Below are 12,956 nucleotides of genomic sequence, written 5' to 3' on the forward strand. Positions count from 1 at the left end.
AAAATAGCCCTGAATTCCAGTGTGAGAAAGTGTCCGTACGGCGGGAAGGAGAAAACGAAAGCCGGGATTTTCGACTGGATTTTCGAAACACAGAATGAGCCGAATATGTACCGTAGAGGCCGAGCGACGCGGGGAATTCTCCGGAACGGACGAGAATATTTCAGTAAGATAAGATTACTTAACTGGTGAGAAGGTCGCTGGTTCAACTCTGACAGGGTGAATTAGAGACCCTGAATCCGGGGGCGGCAAACGTACGGCCCGTGGGCCGGCACCGGCCCGCCAGGCGGTCCAATCTGGCCTGTGGAATAAATCTACAATTTGAAAAAATACATAACAATCATGAACTACCTTTTTTCAAATAAAAATGCAGTTCCTATATGGTCTGCTGACGTCACTATGTGACTCAGAACTAACAGCAGATGGCAGCAATCCGGCTTCCGGGTCTGGAAATAGCATTTTCACTTATTGTTAGAAAGGTACCTTGTTTTTCCGTTGGCCCCGACACCCTCAGCGGCAAGATGTTGTTGTCAAAAAAGAGAATAGTGGACATGGAGTGTTGGGTTTGCCAAGAAAAATCGACCATTTCTTATTTGTTGGTTGAGGTGGATAAGAAACCCGAATGCTCGGTGTGGACGGGGCAAGTTTCGGGGCCACTAACAAACTCGCCGTGGTGAAAAATACAACGAAACGCACGGAGAACTGAGAAGACAGAACTGAGACGTTGTGTTGTTGAAATTGCACTTACTTTTCTTCATGAATCTCAAGTTGTTTGTCATATATTTTTGAAAGGAACACCTCATTAGAGATTTTTATCATTTACCTGTTCTCCTTTACACTAAAACAAAGCAAAAATTTGGACTTGGTGTCACTTCTAGGTAATCACGCTATGATTTTACAGGTCCCCTTGACCTCAAACCAAAATCAGTTTAACATCCCTGTCCTAAATTGTCCCGACACGAACACGAGGCTGAATGATTGAATGTTTACATGACGTGCGAATGAGTAAACTGTACGTTTCTATACAGGACTGTTTCAAAAAAATAAAATACTGTGATAAAGTTCTTTATCATCTGTCATGCAATTACAAAAACAAAAATGTCATACATACTGAATTCATTACAAATCAGCTGAAATATTGGAAGTCTTTTATTATTTTAATATCACTGATTATGGCTTACATCTTAAGAAAACTCAAAAATCCTATCTCAAAATATAAGAATATGATGAAAAAGTTTTGTTTTTTTTTTAAATTACATTACAGAAGATAAAGAAGTTTATCACAACATTCTAATTTTCTGAGACAGTCCTGTATATATGTATAAATTACTCAAAGAATAAAATTAAAATTCAAATTGACAATAAATTTTTTTTTCTCTTTTAATAAAATGAAGGGAAAAAAGGAATTTTATTAAAAAAAAATATATATATAGACACACATACATCAAGAATAAAATTAATACATATATATATATATATATATATATATATAGCTGTCCTTTTTCTCTTTTAATTTAATTTAATTTTTATTTATTTGTTTATTTTATTCTACATACTCTTTCTCTTTTAAATTTTATTCCTGACATTCACATGCTCACAACTTTGTTGCTAGAACTTTATCACAATATGCTAATTTTCTGCGATGGTCCTGTATGTGGTGCGAATGGTTGTCTGCTTCCGAATGCGAGTGGCGACCGGTGACCCCCCGCTTCTCGCCCGACGACAGCTGGGATGGACCGATAATGAATGAAAAAAAGATTAGTTCGCGCTCACACTGCTGAACAAATGTTTCCACTCTTTTTTTATTTTTTTTTTATTTTCCCAGATCCCTCTCTTGCAAACAGTCACGCAGAATTCACCCTTGTTTATGGCTACGCCGCCATCATCTGCTCAAACCCTCCGACCCCAAGATCGGACGTATGAGCGAGCGCACCTGCTTTATTCCATTAATGCCTGGCAGGAGATCCCCAACAGAGTAACGCATTCTGCCCGAAAGCTGCTGACGCTAACAGCAAACGATATTACATCTCGGTCGGGGGCAAAGAGACGCAACCAGCATGCGCTGCACAGGATTTACTTATCATATTACCAACGTCACGGCCGCCGAGGGAACCCGAAGTCTCTTAAACACTCGAGTCCCGGTATCAGCAAACACACGGCTACTCCTCTGGATCCATACAATGATGTGCCTTTTTCTGAACCGGTGATTACTTAATCAATACATGACTGAGGGGTTCAGCTTTAACCTTTAAAAACAAACTAGACCGACCTAAAGACATAACGATATGGCGATTTAGGTCAATTAAATTTGGTGATATTCTTGAAAAGAGGCGATTTATTCAAAATAAAAAAAAAAGAGCAAATTAAACCCGGGTTAATGGACGAATCAACCAATACGGCAATTAAACCCGCACACGCTCGAGCGTCATATAAATCCATGAAATGTCCACCGAAGGCGCTGCGGAAATACAGCACAGATCTTTAAATTCTGCTGAAACATATCCTGTAAATGTTAATGTTTTTTTTTTTTCCTTTCGGGCGACTTATTTGGACATGTTTTGTAGCCGTGGTCTGACCTTCCTTTAATATTCATGTACCATGTAATGGTAACAATAAAGTAAATGTGACTACTATTTCATATTAAATTACTCATTCAAATCCAAAATGTTACGTATGCATTTGCATAGAACCTATGCAAATTCATGTCTAACATTTTAGCTTTTAATTCTTGGACAATTTGTCGTTTTTCTGGAAGGCTAACTTTAGCATACTTAGCTCCGCGTTTGGTGTCAACACACCGACGTGGGTTGTACTCTTTAACAACCCACGCAAAAGACACGCCGCTTTTTCTCCTTGAATCACAAACATGTATCGGCCTTCCCGTCTTTCTTGAAACAGCCGTAAAATTTACGTTCAGCTTATTTATTTTAAGACAATCAGACCCTTTAAGACGTTCTTAAAGACGGCCACGTTAAATGCCGTGGCGGGCCGCCTTTGGCCCGCGTGCCTTGAGTTTGACACGTGCTGCGGTGCATTCCGTGTCCGATCCGCGGCCTGCACACCAAACGGTGCCGATACCGGCTTCGGGGGAAAAAACGCGGAGTGACATAACCGTCTCCGCATGAATGATTGCGTGTCAGACGGACGAAACGTGCCTCCGAATGTCTACCGTTCAGCTCTCCGGAGGAGGGGGCAGGTTTTCCCCACCGGTCACTATAGTGCAACTTAATTGCCAGGTGAACATCTTCTCGAGTTCTGCAGGACCCCGTGCTGTTTTAATGAGTGCAGGGGGGACACGGGTCATCCACCCAGCGCTCCGGCACTCATTAAGAGGGAAAAGGCTATTCACATATTTGCGGAGATGAAAATAAGGCTTTTAGTTTGGACAGTTCGACCGCGCCGGGAGCCGGAGACTTTTAATTGCTGCGTTTCGCAGACATTGTTACCAAAAACACGCTGCTCTTATCAAAGTGTCTCCGGCACGCGTGTGTGTGTGTGTGTGTGTGTCGGCATACAAGAGAGGCCCGCGCACGTATAAACAGAAGGTAGCCATGACTGTGAATGCCATAATCAAAGTAACACTCTTAAATCACCGTTCAGAGTCCCAGCTGCACGGAAACCCTTCTTTTTTTTTTTTTTTTTTTTTGGCCTAGGCACACACACGTGTGCACACACACACACACACACACACACACACGCGCGCACACCGCGTGCCCGACAGCTGAATACAGGAAAGAGGTTAATGCCTAGGCTTGTTCTTGTCACACACCAGGAGGCAGCTGATGTGTAACACGGCGCGCTAATATATGCAGAGTACTTCTTTTCTCCTAAAGGTTGGCTTTCGAAAAGTGGCCAATTTCGGCGCCGCAGAGCCAAAAGGAGTTTGAGCGATATCCCCGGAAAATGACTCCTCTTCCAACAATAAAATGCAATTTTCCTCTGCTATCAGTGACCGGGGCCCATTACGCCCCGCTTTTGTTTTGTTTTGTTTTTTTTTTTCCCCCCTTCCGGTCAAACTTTCATTTGTCAATAATGAAAAATACTTTGACGATCTTCACGAGCCGCGTCATAAAAATAGCCCGGGCCAAAAACCTGACGGGCGGTTGAAGACGGAATTGATTTATTAATCTAATCAGGCCGATGTAGGACATGAGACGTACTTGTCCTCCTCTCTGAATCAGCCGCCACTGGAGGTCATTCTCCGGGAGGATCAGCCAATCACTTCAGACAATCTTCTCTGATTTTCCATCTTCCGTTTTTATAATCTCGCCAATCAGACGCAGAGCGGGGAAAAAAATGCCTCCGCTTTGATGTTAGCTTTAATGGATTGCTTTCTGGATTTCGCCCGGCGCAAATTTTACGACTCCCAAATGAAAATCGCCGCTTATCTTGTTTTGCCGCGGTATTGATTTTTGAATCTTAAACAAATAGCCCTCTCTTCGTAAAAGACATGCCCTGCGAACCCCCCCACCCCCCCCACCCCTCGCAAAAGATGAGTTTTTAACATGATCTGAAGGATGCTGGAACACTAACAGCCTCTCCGCTACCCCCGTCATGTAATGTGAGACCCATGTGGCGGATGAGCAGAGCGGCATCACTAAACCGGCGATTCCGTGGGGTTTAGCAACTGGGTCAAAATATTCAGCCTTAAAGGGACACAATATGAAATTGTCAGCATCTCGCGGTAATTAAAGGACCTTTCAGATGTTCACGATGGCGAAAGCAGCGCCGCGTTCCAACTGGAGATAAAGTCAAAACGGCATCTCAGAACGGAGAGATAACGCTACAAAACGCGGACAAATCTCGATCTTCGGATCAGCCTTGTATGGGCTGGCTCGGAAAAATAAAATCGATCGTCCCGGCTGAAGCGGGGGGGGGGGAAGAAAAAAAAAAAAAAAAAAAACCTTTTCTATGTCACCGTGTCAAAAATAGCATTGAAACCGGAGTGTTTAGCAGAGCGGCTCCTGGAAGCCGATGATTGATTGCTAGACAATTACTGTTGAAAGCAGCAGGGTCCCTCCCTCTAATCACTATGTTTGTTGCTAAATGGAGATTATCACATTGGAGAAGCATGTTAGGGGCACTTCCTCCCTGCAAATCAATGACAAAGTTCTCAAGGGATTGCGGACGTACATCACAAATGTTAGAGTCCCCGGGCCGCTCGGCACATTTGCAGACAGGTACCGTGCATTATTCCACGTGCATGTGTGTTAGTGCCTCCAGTGACTGTGGACCTAAACCCCATAGAGGCACCGGCCTCAAAGCATATCTAATTATAGCTTATTTCCAATGCGGGCGCTCGGGATCTTCAGGTCCCCTCAACAATTAAGCGCAGGATTTTCTGCTCTGGTCTCCAGCGAGAAGAAAAGGCACAGAGAGTTGATTATCCCCCTCCCCGCTCTGCCTCTATCCATTATTGGATTCACTTAATTGATGGAGGCCCTCGTACCGAGCAGACAGGCTGACCGGCGTACAATCCAGACCATCGGTGACATTTGGAGAAAGTGTACGCCGTTGCCTCCCGACGCAAGGATGGGATGGTTATCGTCTTTATGGTCTAGTAGAATTTAAAAAAAAAAAAGGATAGAGTGACGATCACCGAATAAAGTGGAAGCAAGACAGCCTGAAATCTAAAAACGACATCCAAGAAAGTCAAAAGTCTACAAATCGTGAGCATTTACCGTACTTATTTCCTTTTACTATCTTAAAAGTGAAAAGGTACAGGGAATCTAAATTCATCATCTCATTAAGAAAGTTTTTTTTTTTTTCTTCCTGAAAATAAATCAAATATCACCTTGTAAAGTTGCTGAATCATATTGTACATTAAATCCCCCCCCCCATGCTGTATTTTACTGGCAAACAAACCCCTATCATTTGACATTCTAAAACGACATCCTAGAAAGTCAAAAGTCTACAAATCGTGAGTATTTCCTTTCTATTACGATGAGCTTTTTGGGGAATGACTACCTTAAAAGTGAAAAGGTACAGGGAATCTAAATTCATCATCTCATTCAGAAAGGTTTTTTTTTTCTTCCTGAAAATAAATCAAATATCACTTTATAAAGTTGCTGAATCATATTGTACATTAAATCCCCCCCCCCCCCCCCGCTACTGTATTTTATTGGCAAACAAACCACTATTATTTGACATAAAGCAACATTGAGCTTGCTCAAAAATTCTTGCGCTATAAATTTTTGGCGCTCTATACAATAAAAATTTAAGAGAGGCAACATGAGGGGTTTGTAATACGAGTGAATGGATGGAAAACACGGCCTGGTGCGTCTAAAAATATGAGGAACGTGTCAAAGATCGGAACGAACGGATCACTCCCGGGCGTCTACCAGTTGCTGCTTTCTGTGGCTCGGAAGTGCACGGTCTCCATGGTGAGGAGCTCCGATATTGTTCCACCTTCGAGAGCCCGGCGAGCCACGGAAAGCCGCCGATAAGGCCTCCATTAGAGCTATTATTTCAAAGCATCTCACCCATTAATGGACTCCCCTGGCCGAGCCGCAGACCGGCTATCTTATCCTCGCAGGCCCAGTTAACAAGGCCGGCCTTCGCTTCCTACAGGTGTGAGACTGCCAAACGGCAGCCGGTCCCAGCAGAGCCCCTGCAGGGACGGCGGTGCGCCGATGTGTCGTCAACTCAGCTATTAATACCTCGGCCGTGGAGTTCGGAGAGGCCCACAAATATCATCGGGGGAAAGTCCCGTATCCAGGAAATGTGACTTATTAATATGGGAATACGGCGGACCCTCGCTACTTCACCCTTCGGGTTTGGCGTCCTCCCGACTGTGCGGGTTTTTGTTTTGGTTATTCGTGATTTTATCGGTTTTTTTTTTTGCAGTATTTACAGATTTTTTTTTTTTTTTTAGGATGAAATAGCCATATTTTAGCCTAAGAAGAAAAAAAAAAAAACAGTAAAAAATATACAGGACTGTCTCAGAAAATTTGAAGATTGTGATAAAGTTCTAGCAACAAAGTTGTGAGCATGTAAATGTCAAGAAGAGAAAAGAGAAAGAGTATAGAGAATAAAATAAAAAATTTAAAAAAAAATTAAATTAGATTAAAAGAGAAAAAGGAGAATTTTATATATATATATATATATATATATATATAAATTTTATTCTTGATGATATTGATGTGTGTCTATATATATATATATAAAATTCCTTTTTTCTCTTCATTTCATTAAATGAGAAAAAAAATGTTATTGTTACATTTTTTATTGAATGCTTTGAGTAATTTATTTATACATATATACATATACACGACTGTCTCAGAAAATTAGAATATTGAGATAAAGTTCTTTATCTTCTGTAATGCAATTAAAAAAAACAAAAATTACTTTTTCATGATAGTCTAATATTCTGAGATAGGATTTCTGAGTTTTCTGAAGATGTAAGCCATAATCAGCGATATTAAAATAATAAAAGGCTTGCAATATTTCAGTTGTTTTGTAATGAATCCAGAATATATGAGATTTTTGTTTTTGTAATTGCATTACAGAAGATAAAGAACTTTATCACAATATTCAAATTTTCGGAGACAGTCCTGTAGCAAAATTAATTTCATAAAATACGAGATCCAGTTTGCCGGCGTTCTTGGAGGACGCCGCTTCTCTGATACGACTCCCGACGGCTTAGTGGACCGCCGTTCTGATCCGTGGACGGACGAGGACCTCACAGAGATGACGAAGTTTGCCGGCGAGGAAAAGGGGAAGAAGCGACAAGAAAAGGAAGAAATAGAAGAGACGCAGCAAAACATGTCGCGAGATTGGGACGACTTTATGGTTCGGTGGGTCCACTTGTGTCGCTCGTATTTATTGTAGGGTACAATTATCCAAAAGAGTTTAGAGAACTGTATAAGAGTGTAATACAGTCGACGGTGGGTTGATAACTGTTTGCAGGAGGTTTGTAAAGGGCCGAGTGACCTTCATTGAGGGTTAATATATCTAGAAATCGTCTCCTTTTGGTTTTTCCCTTCCAATCACGCGAGGGTCCGCTGGCCTTTGCCCAGATAACTGGACTTAATGGCATCTTTGTGTCAGCGTCCCAAACATATCGGAAAACAGCTAGAAATATCCTCCGGCTAACAATAATTGTGGAAACTGAACGCGCATAAACCACAAAATCAGAATTAAAATTGGCAACCGATCACGGCTATGAACATTTGTGCCGGGATGAGAGCAGCGGATTTGATGGTAGACTGTCGGCATTGTTGTCACGGAAACTACGATACTATCAAGGAGCCCAGGAGACCCAGAGAGAACCCCGTCTCGGATTTTTCTGCGGAACGACGACGAGAATCTAGCGGTCCCTTAATTGGGTTTCGAAAACAAGCCTTATCGATTCATTGATTATCTATACCACTTATCCTGCGGTCGGGGTCGCGGGGTCGCCGGAGCCAATCTCGTCCGCGATTGGGCGAGGGGCGGGCCAATGCTATCGCAGGGCCACATGTAGAGAAACGCAATCGTTCGCTCGCTCATTCACAGACTCGTTCTAACTGAAGCCGCCGTATCCAAGGCGCGTTTTTGAGACGGTTCAGTCCGTTCGCCGGGTCGCCGCACAAACGAATCGACACCGGAGGAGCAAAAATGAACCAATTATCTAACATTTATCTTACAGTCAGGGTCGCCGATCCCAGCCGCGATTGGACGGGAGGCGGGTCGCAACCGCTCGATCGCAAGGACCGCACAAACAACTGTTAGCTCTCATTCAATAATAAGCACCATTTTTCACATTTTTTTACCCCCGACGATCCTCCTACATGTTTTCGGACAACGGCTGGAAACCGGAGAAGGCGGAGGAAACACTCCACGCAGAAAGAACCCCTGCGGGAATTTCCAACCCCCCGCCAAAGAGGTTATGGAGAAAGCTGGATCGGTTGTGGAGACGGAACAACCAGGGAAACCGAACGCCGGTTTCAGAGTTCACACACGAACAGCGTGAACGCAGTTTGGTCGGACAAATCTGCAACCAGCCACCAAATCAAGGAAAATGCTATAATTTTACTGGAAAAAAAAAAAGCCATTTGTCAACTAAGAGCTCTTTCCATTGTTCTCTATTTCCATTGTCCTCTCTTGACCTTTGGATCCCTGTTTTCCGATAACGTCGCATCTGATATTTGAACAAAGACGGACTCACCCGAGAGGTCGGGCTTTTCTTCCTCGGACGAGTCCGGCCACCAGCAGGATCCTTCACAGATTCGTAACTAAAGGGAAGATCACAACGTTTCTTCTGCGCGCGGCGCTGCAAACTTAAAAATCAATAAATAGTGAAAATGAAATATAAAAGGTGTATAATCTGCTTCAACATTTATTACACAGCCGTTAAATCCAGAGAACGTTTTCCTAATCGTGACAAAATTATTTCCTATATTCAGCCGTTTCATTCTTATTCATTTATTTTTTACAAAAGGCAAAATGTACAAACATGTAACATCACTTTGCAACCAGTACAATGAAACATTACATTCCTAGTATATTAGAACAGCATGCACTTTAAGCTGATAAAATAAACAGACACAAAGTAAGTATGAAAACGGGTCTGAATGCCGAGCAGGCACTTAGCAGGGATTCAGTCTTCGAGCAGCATCGATATGATTTCGTCGTTTCACGGGAGAAGCGGCGGCGATTTTCCAAAATACACTGCATTTTTAATTCTCAAGTTTACAGCTGAGGGTTTTTTTTTTTTTTTTCCTTTTTAATTTCAAATCCAAATATAACACTGCAGTCCCTGTGATATCTCAACCATTCATTCTCTCTCTCTCTCTCTCTCTCTCAGGGGAGTGTTCAAGTTTAACAGCATCTTAAAAAAATAATTGGTTGTGTATCTACAAAAACGAAAAGAAAATAGCCGACCCGACAACAACACACACCGAGACGTGCGCGGCTCGTCGGTGTTAAGTACCTGTAGATTTGCCGGGGTCTCGGCTGACACGCTGAATGAGTGTATGAGACAACAGAATGTTTGATATAATGGCGTTTGGCTAATGAGTGTACTTTAGCGGATTAACACTGTTATTAAACACCAGAATGATGCGAAAAGACGAATAAAACGACGTAATTAAAAGGCACGCAACTAGTCAGCTCAGTGTTGCACGATGTAGAAATGCTGATTTCTAGGGGTTCAAATATTGAAAAAAAAAAAAAAAAAAAAAAGGGGGGGGTGGGGGTTGTTTTGTTACATTTCTCCCAAAAAGGCGGGATTACAAGTTGTAGGAATGATAATTCCACGATTCCTAGATGACGTAAAATCAGCGGTTATAAGTCTGTTGTGAGTCGATATCAATTCCTGCAGGGATTTTCAGTAACGCGTGAATCTTATCTAAGATGTTCTTATGTTGGGTGAGAGAAATGCGGTGAAATGAGCACAAACTGTATTTCCTGAAGGACAACCGCCATTTTCAAAAGCCTTTCCTTTATATTCCAGAGGGGGCGTGTTTTTTCCCGTGACTGGCGGCGCCGCCATTGGCATCACGCCTGCGTGGGCGGGCCCTAAAAATATTCGACATCCCGCAGGTCGTCGGCCCCACGGAGCAGAATGTTGTCTGAGGACGGCTGACGCGACGTGGGCTTTCACACCAGAGGAGACAAAGTCATGTTTCAATACTTGCAGACACCAGGCTATGAAAAGCCCCCGTCAGGAGCGCAGCGCTCAGGTTTACATCATGTTTCCTAGCAACAACCGCCTTGGATGTCACTCAACCGTTTCCATGGGAAATACCCTTCCAGAGGCTTCGAGCTCGGACGCTCAAATCCGTCCAAAACATCTTCCAATAAAAAAAAACAAAAAACAAAAAACAAGCTTTATATTCCATCTCTCTGTCATTACAATACAAATGATATTCTACACGTTTTCAGTTGGAGGACTGAAGATCAGCTGATATCTCATTAGCAGACTTCCAAATGTCAAATATCAACACCGGCGTCTGCCTTCAATATCCTGTGTTCTCTGTTCGTCCCCCTGGCTGATATGGTGAGAAGATGAGCAGCAAGATCTTGTAAGGTGGAGGTCGCGTGCTCGGCACGGGGACGGACGTTTCGACCCCCCGTCCGTTCCGGAGAGGAGCCTCGCGGTTCTTTTGTGTGACGGGGCGACGCGGCAGCCGGCGGTTGGATAGAATTAGTTGTGTCGCTGTGTCGACGGAGGATTCTCGGGAACCAGAGGCCGGCTTGAAAAGGAGGTGTTTCTCCACAGCAATGAGCTGCTGGTGCAGGAGGGCAAAGAAGGTGACGCGTGGGGAAAGTTTTCCCCGGTTGATGGACTGCAGGGATGGACGCTGCCAAAAAGCACCTTCCCCTCATTTTAATTTGGATTCCATTTTTGGTTTAAACATTTTCAAATCAGGAACGTCTTTGATATTACCCTGTTATTGAAAAATAAAATCTCCAAAAGAAATAATTAGCTTAAACACTGATTTCTTTCCTTTTCATTTGCTTCAATATTTTTTGCCCCGTTTTTGTTTTTTTGTGCTATTTATGAGCGTCATCGACTTCTGATGGGCTTGAATGAGTTTTTTTGACTTCGGAGTCGTTTTGTTTCCGGTGCGATTCTCCGGGGGCGGAGTCTAATCATTATATCGTGTTTTGCAAACTCTATTTCCAGACATTTCCAGGGTGTATAAAAGGGAGAGCGTTCGGCTCCGTTAAAAAATTTGTTCACCAAACTTACAACCGAAGCCCGGAAACCTCATTCGTAATTTACAGGCGACGAGAAAATCACCCGCTGATATTCCACCATCTTCGGCGCTTCTCGGCGGCAGGACAAGAAAACCTCGTCATTTGACTCGACTTACATTTCGATCCAAAATAAATTAAAAACCGCTCACCAAACGCGTCCGGGCTCTCCGAAGTGGCGAGCCGGCTCACATTTGCCGATAATAAGATTCAACGGAGCGCCGAGTCTCGACTGAATCACGCGGCTCGGCGGCGGGGCTCCTTCGCAGCAGCAGATGCACGCGGCGGTATATATTTACCGATTTCACAGTGTTTCTCTGGTTTCATTCGCCTCCCGCTTGGAACGGCGTTCACGCACGGCCTACGACATTCTCGTGGCGAGGTCGCCCGGAAACCAGCCTTTGGTGGGAACACAACTTTTAAAAAGCCAGGTCCCTCATCTGCCAGTTACTACCTAAATAATAGATGAATTCTAGTCTATTTTTCTTTAATTGTCTTCTCGAGGGCCAAATGCGTTGTTCTATTATTCAAATCACAAACAGTCCATGTGGTAACTCTCTAGATGCCTTCCGATATTTTTATTTTTAAATACGGCCTTTCCTGGTCTAATGTACACGGCGCCGTCGGCTGTAACTCCGGACGCTCACCCGCGGCCGTACGTGGATAATCCATCCAGGTGTGGTGACGATGACCTGATGACGTCGGGACGTGTGAATGCGAGGCGGCGGGATCGAGGGGGATCGGGGGGGTCGGGGGGACGGCGAGGGGAGCGATCAGACGCTCAGGGTCATGTTGCGGAGGAGCCACTGCTGGGAGCGACTTCCGTTGCAGTCTCTCAAGGTGGGGACCATCTTGTCCTCCTCCGACGGCATGTCTAAGCACTGGTTGCTGTTGACGTGCAGCAGAGTGAGACGCTGGAGACAGAAAGAGAGAGAGAGGAAGCAGACCGTGCAATTACACAGATGTAAATGTGAAGTCGAGAATGAACAGATGTGACCTGGTTTCGAGAGATTTGGCCCTCCACGACGGTGTTCGGGGCGGGAGATTCGACAGAAATAGCTCCCCTCGTCGAATGCACTTTAGCCCCGGTCTGCGGGAAGTTGAATCCGCCGGGCGACTGAGACAAACTTGAACTTATTGATTTCCCGCATCCCGGAGCTACCTTTCGATCGGACAAATGGCCTGAGCTCGTTACACCGGCCGGCTGCGGACGGAACCGACGAAAACAAAGGGGACGGCGGGAGCGCAGGATGCTCCGGTTCAAGAAAGCCGAGTTG

General features: G+C 44.1%; 1 protein-coding gene across 3 annotated transcripts in view; it reads right to left on the minus strand.

Moving 5' to 3' along the window:
- Positions 1–9,682: 9,682 nt before the first annotated feature.
- The window catches only part of galnt13 (polypeptide N-acetylgalactosaminyltransferase 13), a 52,837-nt gene continuing 49,563 nt past the window's right edge, over positions 9,683–12,956 (minus strand). For 2 of the 3 annotated variants that reach the window (XR_015106074.1, XM_086145875.1), the window contains exon 12: positions 9,683–12,593. Coding sequence is in view for 1 of the 3 variants with exons in the window: in XM_086145875.1 (XP_086002001.1) it covers positions 12,453–12,593 (141 nt within the window). In the remaining 2 variants the exon portion in view is untranslated. The remainder of the gene's footprint in view (positions 12,594–12,956) is intronic. The other variant, XM_086145874.1, reaches the window with a different exon arrangement.

This window comes from Fistularia commersonii, chromosome 4, assembly GCF_037954325.1.
Source record: "Fistularia commersonii isolate RoL2024-O1a breed Wild chromosome 4, RoL_Fcom_v1.0, whole genome shotgun sequence".
In the NCBI taxonomy this organism is placed as follows: domain Eukaryota; kingdom Metazoa; phylum Chordata; class Actinopteri; order Syngnathiformes; family Fistulariidae; genus Fistularia; species Fistularia commersonii.